Source organism: Natrix helvetica (genome assembly GCF_964273705.1).
Source record: "Natrix helvetica genome assembly, chromosome: Z".
NCBI lineage: Eukaryota > Metazoa > Chordata > Lepidosauria > Squamata > Natricidae > Natrix > Natrix helvetica.
Window position 1 is genome coordinate 8,926,761 of NC_138554.1, and position 18,288 is coordinate 8,945,048.

General features: G+C 43.0%; 1 protein-coding gene across 1 annotated transcript; it reads right to left on the bottom strand.

Moving 5' to 3' along the window:
* Positions 1 to 6,812: 6,812 nt before the first annotated feature.
* Positions 6,813 to 7,826, bottom strand: LOC309401270 (olfactory receptor 4E2-like; the record flags this gene model as incomplete). Its single annotated transcript, XM_081970333.1, has 1 exon — positions 6,813 to 7,826. One exon carries the CDS (start codon positions 7,824 to 7,826, stop codon positions 6,813 to 6,815), a length of 1,014 nt encoding a protein of 337 aa, XP_081826459.1.
* Between the last annotated feature and the right edge of the window lie 10,462 nt (positions 7,827 to 18,288).

An 18,288-nucleotide genomic window follows, 5' to 3' on the forward strand; every position in this document is an offset into this window, starting at 1 on the left:
ATTGGGCAGTAAAAGTTTTAAAACAAGCTGCCGCTATTCAACTAGCAAACCAAGAGCGTTGGTGGGCTCCATCTTAATCATTTCCCTTGTATAGACTTAGACAACCTGAAAGAACTACTGGAGGTGATGTCACAAATTGCACTGAAGACAAAATGAGATATTTTTTTTGTCCAGATTGGAAATCTGCACACTAATGAATTCACCATTGGGCTGGAGTGTTTAATTAAAGCCTTCCCAAGAGGGCCATAGGTTAAAGACAAGCTTTAATAACAATTGTGGAGTAAAAGAATATTGTGTTAGAAGGAAGGATCTCATAATGAGGTTCAGAGGTCCATTATGAACCAAATGTCAATTTTTGCCAATAAAAACTACCAGCAGAGTTACCGAGTTGGAAGGGACCTTGGAGGTCATCTAGTCCAACCCCTACTCAAGCAGAAAACCTTATACCATTAAACCTTATACCATTTCAGACAAATGGTGGTCCGATTAAAAACCTCAAGTGTTGAAGCACTCACAATTTCTAGAAGCTACACAGACACTGCTTGGTCCTTCCATAAGTTCTGAGCTTTTCAAATCGGAAAGAAATCTTACATTTACCAAACACCATGGCTTAAGTGGAACTTTCTTAAGAATTTAGATTGTATTCAATGTTCATCACATCAACCAAGTACAATCATTCGTGACAATCCTGTGACAGTCGCCTGCCAACTTGGGTACTCTCATGTAGACTACAGTTCCCAGAATCCATCATCCAATTTCACTCAGCATTCTGGGAGCTAGTTAGAACATAGAAGATAGAGTTGGAAGGAACCTTGGAGATCTTCTAGTCCAAGAGTCTCCAAACTAAGCAACTTTAAGTCTTGTGGACTTCAACTCCCAGAATTCCCCACCCAGCCATGATGGCCGAGGAAATATGGGAATTGAAGTCCACAAGTCTTAAAGTTACCAAGTTTGGAGACCTCTGTTCTAGTCCAAATCCCATTCAGACCCTATACCTGGGATTGTGAAACTATGGCACGCGTGCCACAAGTGGCATGCAGAGCCATTTGTCAAGGAACGCGAGGCGTTGCCCTGTCAGCTGACAGGTTCTGGCAAACTGGCAAACAGGAAATTCAGAAACGGACTTCTGGTTTGCTCTTAGGGCCAGTTTAAGCCCTCCGGAGCCTTCAGTGGCCTTTCGGAGGCTTCCTGAAGGCTACGGAGGACGAAAAACAACTCTACGAGCAAACCAGCAGTCACTTCTAGTTTGTTCGTAGGCCCAGTTTAAGCCCTCCGGAGCTTTCAGGGAAGCCTCCAGAAGGCCACCGAAGACTCCGGAGGGCTTAAAACAGCCCTACGAGCAAACCGGAAGTCCTATCTATCTATCGTCTGTCTATCTATCTATCTATCTATCTATCTATCTATCTATCTATCTATCTATCTATCTATCTATCTATCTATCTATCTATCTAGATATAGCTATAGCTATTTCTATATCTATATCTATTTCTATATCTATCAATCTATCTACCATCTATCTATTTATCATCTCTATCATTTTAATATTTATCTATCTACCATCTCTCTATCATCTATTTATCTATGATTTATCTATCTACATTATCTATCATCTATCTATCTATCTATCTATCTATCTATCTATCTATCTATCTATCTATCTATCTATCTATAGCTATATCTATTTCTATATCTATTTCTATATCTATTTCTATATCTATTTCTATATCTATCTATCTATCATCTATCTATCATCATTTTTATATTTATCTATCTATTGTCTCTCTATCATCTATTTATCTATGATTTATCTATCAATCTATCTCTCTATCGTCTGTATGTCTGTCTATCTATCTATAATTTTTCTATTTATCGTCTATCATCTATCATTTATTTATCTATCTAATTATTATATATCTATTTACCTATCATCTATCTATAATTTTTCTATTTATTTATTTATCATCTATCTATCATCTATTTATCTATCTATCATCTATTCCTTCTGCCCCAGTGGTGGGTTTCAAAAATTTTTAGAACCTCTCCTGTAGATGTGGCCTGCTTTGTGGGAGTGGCTTGCCAGCCATGTGACCGGGTGGTAGTGGATTGTCAGTCATGTGACTGGGTGGGTGTGGCCAACTTGTAAAATGTGGTGAAACTCACTTAACAACGCTCTTGCTTAGCAACCAAAATGTTGGCTCAGGAACGCTGGTATTGAAGTGGGCAAGTCTTAAAGCTGTCAAGTTACAAGACCCTTGCACCCCTAACCCTTTAGGAAAAAAAAACCCAGCGGTGTTCAAACTTGACAGCTTTAAGACTTGTGGACTTCAACTCCCAGAATTCCTCCTCCAGTCATGTTGGCTCAGGAACTCTGGCATTTGAAGCAAGCAAGTCTTAAAGCTGTCAAGTTACAAGACCCTTGCACCCCTAACCCTTTAGGAAAAAAAAACCACTTGTGGACTTCAACTCCCAGAATCCCTCCTCTCGCTCTTCATCTTGATGATGTGTGGACGGGCGGGGAGAAGGAACTGGAACCGGTTCTAAACGGCACTGTAGATTTGTGGAACCTCTTCTATAGAAGAGGTTAGAACTGGCAGGAACCCACCCCTGGTGCTCCATCACTGGAGGTTTTCAAGAAGAGATTCCAGACAATCATTTCTCTGGAATGGTATAGACCAGTGATGGCAAACCTTTTGTGACTTGCGTGCCAAAAGGGGTAGGGGAGAGCAGAGGGGTCACACGTGGGTGTGCCAAACCCATAATGCAATGCGCGACCCCAGCGTGCATGTATGCATGACCAGCGCTTCCCCACCCCCCATTTTTGCATGCTTTTTTCATCCTCTCCACGCTCCAGGGGCTTTATAGGAACCTGAGGAGGTCAAAAACAGCCTCCCTTGCTCCCTGAAGGCTCCGAAGGACTAAAAACGGCCCTACGAGCAAACTGGAAGTCCATTCCCAAACTTCCGGTTTGCCCATAGGACCATTCGTTTGCGCTCCGGAGGCTTCAGGGAAGATCCTGAAGCCTCCGGAGGGCCTCTGGGGGGGAGGAATGCTGTTTTCACCCTCCCCCCCAGCCTCTGGAGCCTAGGGAGGGCAAAAAATGGCTTTAAAAAAGGCTGAAGTATGCACGTTGGTCAGCTGACAGGGTAACGCCTCGTGTGCCCTGACAAATGGCACCACATGCCACCTGTGGCACGCGTGCCATGGGTCCGCCATCCTGGGTATAGATTCTCCTGCTTGAGCAGAACTCCAATGTTCCTTCCAACTCTGTTATCCTATATTATTCTGCATATTCTGTAAGCGTAAGCGTTAATAAAAAGTAACAATTAAAGAAAAAGAATGGATTTTATTACAAATTGATCTCAGAGTCATGTTGATGAATGCACACAATAAAAGGGTTCCTGAAAATAAAGCACTGAAGGAATTTAAACCTGTAACATTCAACAGACTGGTGCTTCTCCGGCTTTTGCAGGTGGCTAGTCTTATAGCAGGGGTGTCAAACTCAAGGCAATACGGGCTGGGTCTGGTTTCACGTGTCCCCCCCTCCCCACCAGCTCCGTTTTTGCTGTCAGAGGACCATCAAAGCAAACGAAAAACAAAACAAAAGGAGAAATGTTTTCCCCTTTTTGCATTTGAGCATGCAAGAAGGGACAGGAAAGGAGAAAGGGAAAGAGGAAAGACAAAGAAAAAGAAGGAAAGATGGAAGGAGAGCAAGGGAGAAAAAGAAGGGAAGGAAGGAAGGAAGGAAGGAAGGAAGGAAGGAAGGAAGGAAGGAAGGAAGGAAGGAAGGAGATGGGTGTCAGGCCTGTAGTTATGTTCTTTTTAGGATCTTTGGCCGGCCACATTTTCTATTAATTTCCTATGCTGTTTCATTAGTGTAGTAGTTGAGAGGGGGGAATAGAAAGGAGTACATTTGTGGAATGTATTGTTGTCATTCTTTTATAGAAGCTCAAGGTCATCTTTTGTCTCTGGAGCTCGACACCTGACCGGAAGCAGAGGGGTGTAGATGCCAGCGTGGAAGATGATGATTGGAACATGTGATGGATTATGGGGTGTGGGGAGAAGATCATGAACTTTCAACTGGGTGGAATTCCAGGAAGAAGATCAGAGTTGGAATTCCATAGACGTGCTAACTTGCCTGTATGATTAAATTGGAACTTTTAAGGATGATTCTGCCTTGGTCTCTGGTTGATTTCACGCATGGTATTTAGAACGCTGACAATGGGAATGAGAACAGTGAAAGGGAAAAAAGAGGGAAGGAAGGAAGATTATAATGAGAGGGAGGGAGGCTCTCAGGGAAGTCCTGCCTTAGCACTTAGCCACTACAGGTGCTCCTGACATGAGTAACATTGAGCTGGCCAGGTTCACCATAGCCATACCCCCTTTCCCTACCCATGCCCCCCAGACCTCCTAGGTCAAACACAAACCTGATGCAGCCCTCAATGAAATCGAGCTTGACGCCCCTGTCATATAGTATCTAGCTTGAATGACTTTTCTTCAATTGTTGACCCTTGAGATTTATTTCCACGATATTCATTTCCTTTTAGTTTCAGTTGAGGCTGCTCCCACCATCCCTTCCTTGTCACTTATCTGGGAAAGGTCAGTTCGCCAGTTCTTCATTAAGTCCTATGTTATACAATACAATAGCAGAGTTGGAAGGGACCTTGGAGGTCTTCTAGTCCAACCCCCTGCCTAGGCAGGAAACCCTATACCGTTTCAGACAAATGGCTATCCAACATCTTCTTAAAGACTTCCAGTGTTGGGCCATTCACAACTTCTGGAGGCAACTTCTGTTCCACTGATTAATTGTTCTCACTGTCAGGAAGTTTCTCCTCAGTTCTAAGTTGCTTCTCTCCTTGATTAGTTTCCACCCATTGCTTCTTGTTCTACCCTCAGTTGCCTTGGAGAATAATTTGACTCCCTCTTCTTTGTGGCAACCCCTGAGATATTGGAACACTGCTATCATCTCTCCCCTAGTCCTTCTTTCGATTAAACTAGACCTACCCAGTTCCTGCAACCGTTCTTCATATGTTTTAGTCTCCAGTCCCCTAATCGTCTTTGTTGCTCTTCTCTGCACTCTTTCTAGAGTCTCCACATCTTTTCTACATCGTGGCGACCAAAACTGAATGCGGTATTCCAAGTGTGGCCTTACCAAGGCATTATAAAGTGGTATTAACTCTTCACGTGATGTTGGAGTGTAGTTTTGTCCTTTACCTACAGAACTGTTTCCAGCACAGATATCCCTTTGGATTTATCATGCTGCAAAATCACTGCCTTGCTTTTTAAAGAAATTAATAGTATCTTACAGAGGTCCTAAAAACTTAACATAGCTTGTGGGCTTTCCATGTCTCCAAAGTTAGAAAAATGGGCCTGTCGTAGACATACAGGTAGTCGTTAACTTACAACCGTTCATTTGGTGACTATTTGTGTTAGAAATTCAGCTTATACAGTACATAACACCATAGAGTAAACAAAGAGTACAGTCACCATGTGCTTTACTGCTCAACCATATAACCCTAACAGGAAACAGGAAACTCTCCTCAGAACATAAAGAAACCATAGGTTATAACCATAGATGCACACTAAACACTGCCATCTACTGGCTGAATATTTCTGTAGCTGTTGCAATGCAAAATACATTCTAACATGTATTCCAACAGTTTGAAGTTACAGCAGCACTGAAAAAGTGTTTCATGACCATTTTTCACACTTACAAACGTTGTACCATCCCCATGGTCACTGCAACTGACATGTATTTATGATAGGTGCAGTGTCCTGGGATCATGTGGTCACCTTTTGCAACCTTCTGACAGGCAAAGTCAATGGGGAAGCCCTTTCACTTAATATGGTTATTCAATACAATACAATAGCAGAGTTGGAAGGGACCTTGGAGGTCTTCTAGTCCAACCCCCTGCCTAGGCAGGAAACCGTATACTGTTTCAGACAAATAGCGATCCAACATCTTCTTAAAGACTTCCAGTGTTGGGGCATTCACAACTTCTGGAGGCAACATCTGTTCCACTGATTCATTGTTCTAACTGTCAGGAAGTTTCTCCTCAGTTCTAAGTTGCTTCTCTCCTTGATTAGTTTCCATCCATTGCTTCTTGTTCTACCCTCAGGTGCCTTGGAGAATAGTTTGACTCCCTCTTCTTTGTGGCAGCCCCTGAGATATTGGAATAATGCTATCATGTCTCCCCTAGTCCTTCTTTCTCTTAAGCTAGACATACCTAGTTCCTGCAACCGTTCTTCATATGTTTTAGCCTCCAGTCCACTAATCATCTTTGTTGCTCTTCTCTGCACTCTTTCAACATCTTTTTTACATCGTGGTGACCAAAACTGAATGCAGGATTCCAAGTGTGGCCTTACCAAGGCCTTATAAAGTGGTATTAACTCTTCACGTGATCTTGATTCTATCCCTCTGTTGATGCAGCCTAGAACTGTGTTGGCTTTTTTGGCAGCTGCTGCACACTGCTGGCTCATATTTAAATGGTTGTCCACTAGAACTCCAAGATCCCTCTCACAGTTACTACTACTGAGCAAGGTACCACCTATACTGTACCTGTGCATTTGGTTTTTGTTGCCTAAATGTAGAACCTGACTCTTTTCACCATTGAATTCACTTAATAACCATGCTGTTCACTCAATAGCTGCAGTGACTCACTTAACAACCGTAGCAAGAAAGTTTGTACAGTGGAACAAAACTCACTTAGCTACTGACTTGCTTTGCAACAGAAATGTTGGGTTCAGTTGTGGTTGTAAACTGAAGACGACCTATATTTAATAAACTTCTGTAGCTTAAAATACTTCACTTGACTTCATTGAGATCGTTCACTGCACTGAATTGTCTTCTCCTCTTTGACCAAGTTGTTTTCCACCAAAGCAAGTTGACCAACCCCTTTCTTTATGAAGAAGACCTTCCTCCGGAACCAAAGTTTCCTCATGGAATTCTTCACCTCTTTGTTCCTCAGGGTGTAGATCACAGGGTTGAGGAAAGGGGTCACCATGGTGTAGAAGACAGCGGCCATCTTCTCGGTGGAAAAGCTGGAAGTGGGACGGGTGTAGATAAATATGCAAGGTCCTAAGAACAAGACCACTACAAGCAGGTGGGCAGCACAAGTGGAGAAGGCTTTGCGACGGCCCTCAGCCGTCTGCTTTCTCAGGGAGACAAAGATGATGGCGTAGGAAGACACCAAGGCCAAGAAGCAAAGCAAGGAGATCACCCCACTGTTGGATATCATAAGCACCTCGGTGAAATACGTATCGGCGCAAGCCAACTTCATGACTGGGGGAATGTCACAGAAAAAGCTATCAATGATATTCGGGCCGCAGAAAGGAAGGCGAATGGTGAGGACTGTCTGGACCAGGGAATGGATGATGCCCCCGATCCACAGAGCACCCACCAACCATGCACAGATCTTCAGGTTCACAAGAGTCACATACCGTAACGGATAGCAGATGGCAACGCAGCGGTCATAAGCCATGATGGTCAGGAGGAAGATCTCAGCGGAGGCACAGATGTGGAGGAAGAAGAACTGTGCCACACAGCCCCCGAAGGAGATGACCTTCTGCCTGAAGACAGAGTCCAAGAGCATCTTGGGTGCCGTGACAGAGGAATGGCAGATGTCAAGGAAGGACAGATTCCCCAAAAGGAAGTACATGGGGGTGTGGAGGCACCGGTCCGAAGCCACCGTCACCACAATCAAAAGGTTTCCTACTAGGGTGAGCAGGTAGATGATGAAGAAGATGACAAATAAAACCAGTTCTAGACTCCGGTTATCAGTCAATCCCAAGAACACAAAGTGAGACACCGTCTGGTTCGCCTCAGCCATTGGAACGGGGCAGATGGAAGTCCACGCATTCAACCTACACAAAGAGAAATAATACGTTTTGTTCGAAAACATCTCCAAACATGTATGTGTGGAAAAAAATACATTCCTCAGTATTATTTATTTATTTTAGTCTAATCTAGTCTAGACAGTCCAGCGCAGTTTAGTTTAGTTTAGTTTAGTTTAGTTTAGTTTAGTTTAGTTTAGTATAGTATAGTATGGTTTGGTTTGGTTTGGTTTGGTATGGTATGGTATGGTATGGTATGGTATGGTATGGCATGGCATGGCTTGGCTTGGCTTGGCTTGGTTTGGTTTGGTTTGGTTTGGTTAGTTTAGTTTAGTTTAGTTAGTTTAGTATAGTTTAGTTTAGTTACTTTACTTTACTTTACTTTACTTTACTTTAGTTTAGTTTAGTTTAGTTTAGTTTAGTTTAGTATAGTATAGTATAGTTTAGTTTAGTTTAGTATACTATAGTATAGTATGGTATGGTATGGTATGGTATGGTATGGTATGGCTTGGCTTGGCTTGGTTTGGTTTGGTTTGGTTTGGTTAGTTTAGTTTAGTTTAGTTTAGTTAGTTTAGTTAGTTTAGTATAGTTTAGTTTAGTTTAGTTAGTTTACTTTACTTTACTTTACTTTACTCTACTTTACTTTACTTTACTTTACTTTACTTTACTTTACTTTAGGGTAGGGTAGGGTAGGGTAGGGTAGGGTAGTGTTAAGTAAGTAAGCTCCCCGTTAGGAGAGCGAGTGTGCAGAGAAGCGTAATGAGAGTGGTATGGAAGAATATGCACAAACCAGCATACAGAGACACCGAATAGTATAAATAATAGTAGTTTACTATTAGGATAGGATAGGATAGGATAGGATAGGATAGGATAGGATAGGATAGGATAACAGGGGATAGGATAGGATAGGATAGGATAGGATAGGATAGGAAAGGAAAGGATAGGAAAGGAAAGGAAAGGATAACAGAGGATAGGATAGAATAACAGAGTTGGAAGGGACCTTGGAGGTCTTCTAGTCCAACCCCCTGCCTAGACAGGAAACCCTACACCATTTCAGACATATGGTTATCCAACATCTTCTTTAAAACTTCCAGTGTTGGGGCATTCACAACTTCTGGAGGCAAGCTGTTCCACTGATTGATTGTTCTAACTGTCAGGAAATTTCTCCTTAGTTCTAGGTTGCTTCTCTCCTTGATTAGTTTCCACCCATTGCTTCTTGTCCTACCCTCAGGTGCCTTGGAGAATAGTTTGACTCCCTCTTCTTTGCAGCAGCCCCTGAGATATTAGAACACTGCTATCAAATTGTTTAGCATATGGCAAAGACGTTAAAAAGCACATCATGGTTACATTCTCAATGACCAAATATGAAAATAAGTCAGCAGCTGCCAAAAAAGCCAACACAGTTCTAGGCTGCATCAACAGAGGGATAGAATCAAGATCACATGAAGTGTTAATACTACTTTATAATGCCTTGGTAAGGCCACACTTTGAATATGGCATTCAGTTTTGGTCACCACCATGTAGAAAAGATGTGGAGACTCTAGAAAGAGTGCAGAGAAGAGCAACAAAGACAATTGGGGGACTGGAGGCTAAAACATATGAAGAACGGTTGCAGGAACTGGGTATGTCTAGTTTAATGAAAAGAAGGACTAGGGGAAAGACATGATAGCATTGTTCCAATATCTCAGGGGTTGCCACAAAGAAGAGGGAGCCAAACTATTCTCCAAGGCACCTGAGGGTAGGACAAGAAGCAGTGGGTGGAAACTAATCAAGGAGAGAAGCAACTTAGAACTAAGCAGAAATTTCCTGACAGGGAGAACAATGAATCAGTGGAACAACTTGCCTCCAGAAAGGACTCTGCATGCTTTTAGTGGGTCCTTGAAGCACTTGAAGGCTTATCTGGATCCCAAATCATGTAACCATTCCCCAACTATCCTATCAGAGCTGAAGAAGCTTCTTCGATGAGAAGCGAAATGTCTTCAAAAGAAAAAACGAGAAAGTCCAGCTGCCTCCTGAAAAGCACCTTTGGGACAGCCATGACCTGGAGGACAGAGAATCTCCATCGACATAAAGCAGGAAATATTATGACAATCTGGAGGAGCTGTAGATGACCATTCCTAAATATTAATCTTTGACCCATAACAACTCTTATTTCTTTCGGCGCGGAGAGGGGATGTATTTTGGGGATGGGGGAATGTGATGTTACTGCCTTCACTCAAGGCTGAGAAACATTTACTTGAATACAGGTAGTCCTCAACTTATGATCGTAATTGAGCCCCCCCCCCCCCAAAAAAAATTGTTGCTAAGGGGAAAACACTTGTTTGGTGAATTTTGCCCCATTTTACGACCTTTCATTGCCACTGTTGTTCAGTGAATCACTGCAGCGGTTCCGTTAAGTTGTGACCCATGAATCCAAGGAATATGCAGACCCAGGCTTGGGTGTCTGCCACGACTGAATAACACAGATAAAGCCACCCCTTGGCTGGGAGCCTAGAAAGTTCTCTTCACAAAACACAAGATAACACTTACAGAAGGCTCTCGCAACGGCTGAAATATGGACTGTTGTCTCCTGCAAAGATCCCCCTCCCTTCGCTCCACTTACAAACTCTTTGGGAGGGGCCACACCCTTAGCCAGCTGTCCTTACTTCCTTCTATGACGTCTTCTCCACAGCTGTTCCTTTCTCCTATCAATTCGACGCATACGCACATCAGGGACAACCTCCCTCTGTTCCTCCTCACTGCTCCCTGACTCAGATGCCACCTGGTGGCCAACAAGCTTCTCTAGTTCCTGCTCTGACTCCAAACACCTCCAGAATCTTCCTCATCCTCCAGAGCAGTCCCACAATGGTCTGAGCTGTCAGAGTCCACCAACAGCTCAGCCGGCCGCTCCTGGACCACAAGACGTTAGTAAGACAGTTGGGAAGCGAATCTGACTTCCCCATTGATTTTGCTTGTCAGAAGGTCCCCAAGGGACTCGTGTGGCCCTGGGACACTGCATCCCTCATAAGTACAAGTCCAGTTGCATCCAAATTTTGACATGACTATGGGGGATACTGCAAGGGTCATAAGGGTGAAAAATGGTCATAGGTCACTTTTTTCAGGGACGTTGCAATCAAAGTTGTTGTAAGTTGAGGGCTACCTGTGTTGTACATCCCTAATTTTTTTTCATTGGTCCTAACTCCAATCCAGTCATCCATTACAACTACCCATCACAGTTATTCCTCCACATAATCCTTTACAGATTAACAGAGTTGGAAGGGACCTTGTAGGTCATCTAGTCCAACCACCCACCCAAGCATGAGGCCGTATACCATTTCTGACAAATGGTAGTCCTGACCCTTCTTGAAAGCCTCCAGGGATGGAGCTTCCACAACCTCCAAAGACAACTTCTGTTCCATGGGTTGATTGTTCTCCCTGTCAGAACATTTCTCCTTATTTCCAGGTTGAATATCTCCTTGGTCAGTTTCCATGCATTGTTCCTGGTCTGGCCTTCAGGTGCTTTGGAAAATAGCTTGACCCCCTCCTCTCTGGGGCAGCCCCTCAAATATTGGAACTCTGCTCTCATGTCTCCCCTGGTCCTTCTCTTCACTAGACTAGTCCTGCAACCGTACGTCATATGTTTTAGCCTCCAGTCCCCTAATCATCCTGGTTGCTCTTCTCTGCCCTCTTTTTAGAGTCTCAACATCTTTTTAATAGTGCGGTGACCGAAACTGGATGCGGTACTTTAGGTGTGGTTCTTACTAAGGCTTTATAGAGTGGTATTAGTACCTCCCTTGATCTTAAAAGGAAGACTGTCTGCAAACCCACACAGGCATGTTTCCCCTTCAAAAGACGTGATAGGTTTATCAACTGTTCCTCTGCCATCTCAAGATTGTGAGGTGAACTTTAGGTGTGTTGAGACAAACACACTTTTGCTGCTGTAAATCCCTGCCTCAGCTTTGCCTTGAGTACATAACTCCCTTTTAAAATACATCTGTCTTCTGGCAATCAACATCTGGTGAATTTAAAACCTTAATTTTTAGAAAGCAATTAAGCCTCCGAGTGGTTTACACGTAGGGAGCTTCCTTTTAATGAATCTCCATTTTAATAATCCTGCCATGATTAGTTAGAAAACTAAGATCCTGGCATACGGCTGTCTCAATTCCTGGCAAATAGATGGGAAAGAAATGGAGGTAGTGACAGATTTCATTTTCCTGGACTCCACGATCACTACAGATGGGGACTGCAGCCAAGAAATTAAAAGACGCTTGCTCCTGGGGAGGAAAGCTACAGCAAATCTAGACAGCACATTAAAAAGCAGAGACATCACCTTGTCAACAAAAGTGCATAAAGTCAAGGCTATGGTTTTCCCAGTTGCAATGGATGGCTGTGAAGGTTGGACCTTAAGAAAGGCTGAGCGCCAAAGAATGGAGGCCTTTGAACTCTGGTGCTGGAGAAGACTCCTGTGAGTCCCTTGGACTGCAAGGTGATCAAACCGTCAGTCCTAGAGGAGATCAACCCTGACTGCTCTTTAGAAGGCCAGATCCTGAAGATGAAACTCAAGTACTTTGGCCACCTAAGGAGAAGGAAGGACTCCCTGGAGAAGAGCCTAATGCTGGGAAAGATTGAGGGCAAAAGAAAAAGGGGATGACAGAGAATGAGTTGGCTGGATGGAGTCAATGTGAGCTTAAATGGACTCCAGAGAATGGTAGAGGACAGGAAGGCCTGGAGGAACATTGTCCATGGGGTCGTAATGGGTCAGACACGACTTCGCAACTAACAACCACAATAACCTTGTTGGGTAGATGTGTACAGAGAGATTGACTGACTCAAAGTTATGCAGTTAGTTTCCAAAATCTACAGGTAGATTAGACACCAGGTCTCTGGTTTTTTTAGACCAAGGTAAACTTCTGCTGATTCACACATCGCACCATTCCTTCAAATCAATCTCTAATTGTATGCATAGAAAAGGCATTTTCTAAGATCCTTTAGAACAATCACTAGAGAAAAATAACTAGAGATGGTCCGAGGTTGAGCTATAAAACAGGCCAAATTCAATTTTGGGCTCAGTTGTGCTCATATGTCAATCCATCAATCAATCAGAAAAGAGCTGGAAGGGATCTTGGAGGACTTCTAATCCAGCCCACTGCTCATGCAGGAGATCCTATACCATTTTAGATAAGTGGCTGTGCAGTCTCTTCTTAAAAGCCTCCGGTGATGAATCACCCACAACGTCTGAAGGCAAGCTGTTCCACGGGATAATTGTTCTCACTGTCAGAAAGTTTCTCCTTAATTTCAGGTTGCTTCTCTCCTTGATCATTTATTTATTTCATCAAGCATGAATTAGACAATAGATATATGCATAAACATGATTATGAATACCTGAAAAGGATACAATACAATACAATACAACACAATACAATACAATAGTAGAGTTGGAAGGGACCTTGGAGGTCTTCTAGTCCAACCCCCTTCCTAGGCAGGAAACCCTATACCGTTTCAGGCAAATGGCTATCCAACATCTTCTTAAAGACTTCCAGTGTTGGGGCATTCACAACTTCTGGAGGCAACTTCTGTTCCACTGATTAATTGTTCTCAATGTCAGGAAGTTTCTCCTCCGTTTTAAGTTGCTTCTCTCCTTGATTAGTTTCCACCCATTGCTTCTTGTTCTGTCCACAGGTGCCTTGGAGAATAGCTTGACTCCCTCTTCTTTGTGGCAACCCCTGAGATTTTGGAACACTGCTATCATGTCTCCCCTAGTCCTTCTTTCTCTTAAGCTAGACATACCTAGTTCCTGCAACCGTTCTTCATATGTTTTAGTCTCCAGTCCCCTAATCCTCTTTGTTGCTCTTCTCTGCACTCTTTCTAGAGTCTACACATCTTTTTTACATTGTGGCGACCAGAACTGAATGCAGTATTCCAAGTGTGGCCTTACCAAGGCATTATAAAGTGGTATTAACCCTTCACGTGATCTTGATTCTATCCCTCTGTTGATGCAGCCTAGGACTGCGTTAGCTTTTTTGGCAGCTGCTGCACACTGCTGGCTCATATAAATACCAGGGTCATATAAATACCTGGCTCATACAAATACCAGGGAATATTAGGACAGGAAGGGTAGTTTCCCTGGTGCGCTTATGCACTCCCCTTAAAGACCTTCCTGACAGTGAGAACAATGAATCAATGAAACAGCTTGCCTCCAGAAGTTGTGAATGCCCCAACACTGGAAGTCTTTAATAAGATGTTGGATAGCCGTTTGTCTGAAACGGTATAGGGTTTCCTGCCTAGGCAGGGGGTTGGACTAGAAGACCTCCAAGGTCCCTTCCAACTCTGCTATTGTATTGTATTACTGTATTGCATTGTACCTCTTAGGAATGGGGTGAGGTCAACAGTAAACAATCTAAGGTTAAAGTTTTGGGGGTTAGGGATTAGGGAAGAAATCACATTGTCAGGTAGTGCATTCCAGGCATCGACAATTCTGTTACTGAAGTTGTATTTTCTGCCATCAAGTTTGGAGTGATTTGATTTCCACCCATCATTTCTTGTGCGGCACTCTGGGGCTTTGGAAAACAAATTGATCCCCTCCTCTTTGTCACAGCCTCTCAAATACTATCGAGTTTCCCCCTAGCCCTTCTTGTCTCTAAACCAGCCAAACCCAAATCCTGCAACCATTCTTCGCATGTTTTAGCCTTCAACCTCCTAATCATTCTTGTTCCTCTTCTCTGCACTCTTTCCAGGATCTCAACCTCTGTTTTGTAAAGCGGGGACCAACCCTGAGTCGGATTTAAATTGTTTTAAGAAAGAGAGTGGATTTACCTGATGTAGTTGAGAAAAAAGAAGATCACACAGATAGCTTTACGAGGTCTTCTCTGACCATCTTTTTTTTTTCCAGCTAGCCGAGGAGATGTCTTTTGTAAGCACCAACTGATCTTGGCTATTTCTGCTTTATAAAAACCTTAGATTCTCGGAAAGTAAGAGATAAACTGCATTTCAGATATCTTTGAACTAAAGGAGGACTGGGGGTGGGAAATGAAGATCTTGAGAGAGCCTAAGTGTAATTAATACACCATGGAGTTTGAATCTTTAATTAAAGAGCCCCCCCCCCAAGAGGATCAGAAGTTGGAAGCAAAGTTTGGTAAGAATTAATAGGCAAGATAAATTGTGCCAAAAGGCATGCCTCCATAAGCACGTTCAGAGATTCACTGCAAAAAAAAAATGAGCACAAGGTCAATTTGGATTTGACTCTTTCTGGAGCGAAGTTCTAATTTGATTCTAATTTGATCGCACATGTGAAACCAAAAAAGGGAGGAAGGTTAGAAGCCTGCTTGATCCTTTTTAAAGTTTTGGTTTCTTGTCTACCAAGCAGAACTGGGTCGACTGAGCCCATTCTGGAGGAAGCAAATAATAAACCAGCTCTGCGTTTGGTCAACCGTTTGTCTGAAATGGTATAGGGTTGCCTGCTTGAGCAGGGAGTTAGAAGACCACCAAGATCCCTTCCAGCTCTGTTATTCTATTATTCTAATATTTCTAATAAAGTATTAGATCTTATTATTTGTTATTGTACCTTATGATTTATCATTTTTCCTTGCATGTACACTGAGAGCTCACGTATCAGAGACAAATTTCTTGTGTGTCCAATCACACTTGGCCAATAAAGAATTGTATTCTATTCTGTTCTCTGTTGTCTGTTCTACTCTACCCTACCCTACCCTACCCTACTCTACTCTACTCTACTCTGTTCTCTGTTCTACTCTACCCTACCCTGTTCTGTTCTGTCCTGTTCTGTTCTCTGGTGTCTGTTCTACCCTACCCTACCCTACTCTACTCTACTCTGTTCTGTTCTCTGTTCTACTCTACCCTATCCTGTTCTGTCCTGTCCTGTTCTGTTCTCTGGTGTCTGTTCTACCCTCCCTACCCTACCCTACCCTACTCTACACTACTCTGTTCTGTTCTGTTCTCTGTTTTACTCTACCCTACCCTGTTCTGTTCTATCTGTTCTGTTCTCTGGTGTCTGTTCTACCCTACCCTACCCTACCCTACCCTACTCTATTTTGTTCTGTTCTCTGTTGTCTATTCTACTCTATCCTACCTTATTCTATTCCATTCTGTTCTGTTCTGTTTTCTGTTGTCTGTTCTACTCTACCCTACCCTACCCTGTTCTGTTCTATCCTGTTCTGTTCTCTGGTGTCTGTTCCATCCTACCCTACCCTACTCTATTTTGTTCTGTTCTCTGGTGTCTATTCTACTCTACCCTACCCTATTCTATTCCATTCTGTTCTGTTCTCTGTTGTCTGTTCTACTCTACCCTACCCTACCCTATTCTATTCCATTCTATTCTGTGCTGTGCTGTTCTCTATTGTCTGTTGTACCCTACCCTACCGTACCCTAGTCTAGTCTCTGTTGTCTATTCTTTTCTATTCTATTCTGTCCTGTCTTGTTCTGTTCTACTCTACTCTACTCTAATCAACATGGATATCCTGCAAGGAATCAAACTTGCAGTGAATATGGGTCCACAAATCTCAACCTCACATTGCCTCTCAGCCAACCAGGATTTAAGTTGCAATCCACATTCCAGACAACTAGAAGTCCATTGCCACATACCAAACCAGACACTCCGCCTCAATCCACCCTTTCTCACAGGGTTGTTGTTGTGGATAGAAATTGGAGGAGGGGATAGAATGTACATTGCTTTAAACTCCTGGGAAATATGAGGAGATATAAGTCTTATCTTTTAAGGAAGACACTGCAGATAAAGGCCATAGTTCAGAATAACAAAGTTGGAACTGGGACCTTGAAGGTCTTCGAGTCCAATCCCATGCCTAAGGAAGAGACCCGATAACATTTCAGACAAATGACAGTCCAATCTATTCTTTAAAACCTGCAACTTCTGGAGGCAAGTTGTTCCACTGATCGATTGTCGTAACGGTCAAGAAATTTCTCCTTAATTCTAGGTTGCTTCTCTCCTTGATTAGTTTCCATCAGAGGTGGTATTCAGACGGTTCGAACCAGTTCGGGCAAACCAGTAGCTTCGACGATCAGCTGGCCCTGCCCAACTGCCCCTAGCCTCCTTTATTGCCTGCTTTCTAGCTCATCTCAATCATGTGTCACAGCTGATTCCCTCCCCCCAATTGTTTTACTTACTGTTGCTGACTTGGAAGGTAAGCAACTGAGCTTCTAAATGTTTCGTTGCAGTGTCCCAGATTCCATTTGTGGCCTTTCCAAGTGGCTTCGGAGCAAATGGGTGAAGCCAATTTCACTTAATGACCAAGTGTTGGAATTAATTCCTGGAATGCATTTTTATGCAACAACCACAACGATATTAGGCCAGTAGATGGCAGTAGTTACAAGTTTGGATCTATGTGCTCTTACGTTCTAAGTAGAGTTTCCTGTTTCCTATTGCAGTTATATTGTTGAGCAGTAAAGCACATGGTGACTGTAACTGATCATTCATTCCAAAGCCTTCCTTCAGTGTCTCTGATTCCCATGCTGGTTAATTTTAATATATGAACCATGCTGAGCTGTATATAGGAAGCAAAGTTCTGGCTTGATGCCAGGGAGCTGTCTCACTTCCATGAAATTCAGAAATGTGATCAGCGGACATTTTCAGACAATGGTAGTTGCCTCCCTGCCACTCATTAGACAATCTGGATCAGTCAAGGGGACCAGAGGTTTTGTCTTTCGAGCTTTTGGACTCCAGCTGGAGCCCATCTTCTCTAGCAGTGTGGGTCCTGTCCTGCGTGTGGTATATATATGGTGCCTGTTGTTTGTGGCTTTTTAGGTGTCGATTGGGGTTTGTAGGGAGCGTAGCTGTTCGTACGTCCATGCCTCACATGCTGTGAAGGGTTCTCAAAGCCAAACTGTTTGAAGCACTAGCCACCCACATCGCTCACGAATTATGGGGAATATAAGTCCCAGAAAAACATTGCAGGATTCAATCTGGGTCAGTCAGCGGGACCAGAGAATTTTGTCTCCCACTTTCTAGCCTGATGCTTTATTAAGGTGACCAATCGTCCTCCTTTAGGGAGGACAATCCTTCTTTTGTAAGTTCTGTCCTCCCTCGAAAAGTATCCTCCTACATGTCCTCCTTTTCGATATTTGAAGACTAATCTGTTGTGCATTATACTTGTATTTGACATGACAATTCGTCAAGGCTCGGTATAGTACAGTATAAGATGCGATTATGAGACGCATGCGCTCCGCAAGGGAGACCTTGAGAGAGAGCGCCGTGTGCAAGTGGCTTTGTTTACTTCTTACCGAAACACGACACGGCACATGCGCATGCAGTAGACTCATGGCACGTCGGCAATTGAATGACTCACCGTAATTATTTCTTTCTCAGTGAATATTCAATTATACAGAGGTAAGTACAATTCACGTTTTATTAATTCAATATCTATTTAATAATTTCCAAATATGTATAATTTTATTTACAAGTTTATACAACCCTGTTGTCAACAGAAGTGTAAAATAATTTAAATTTAA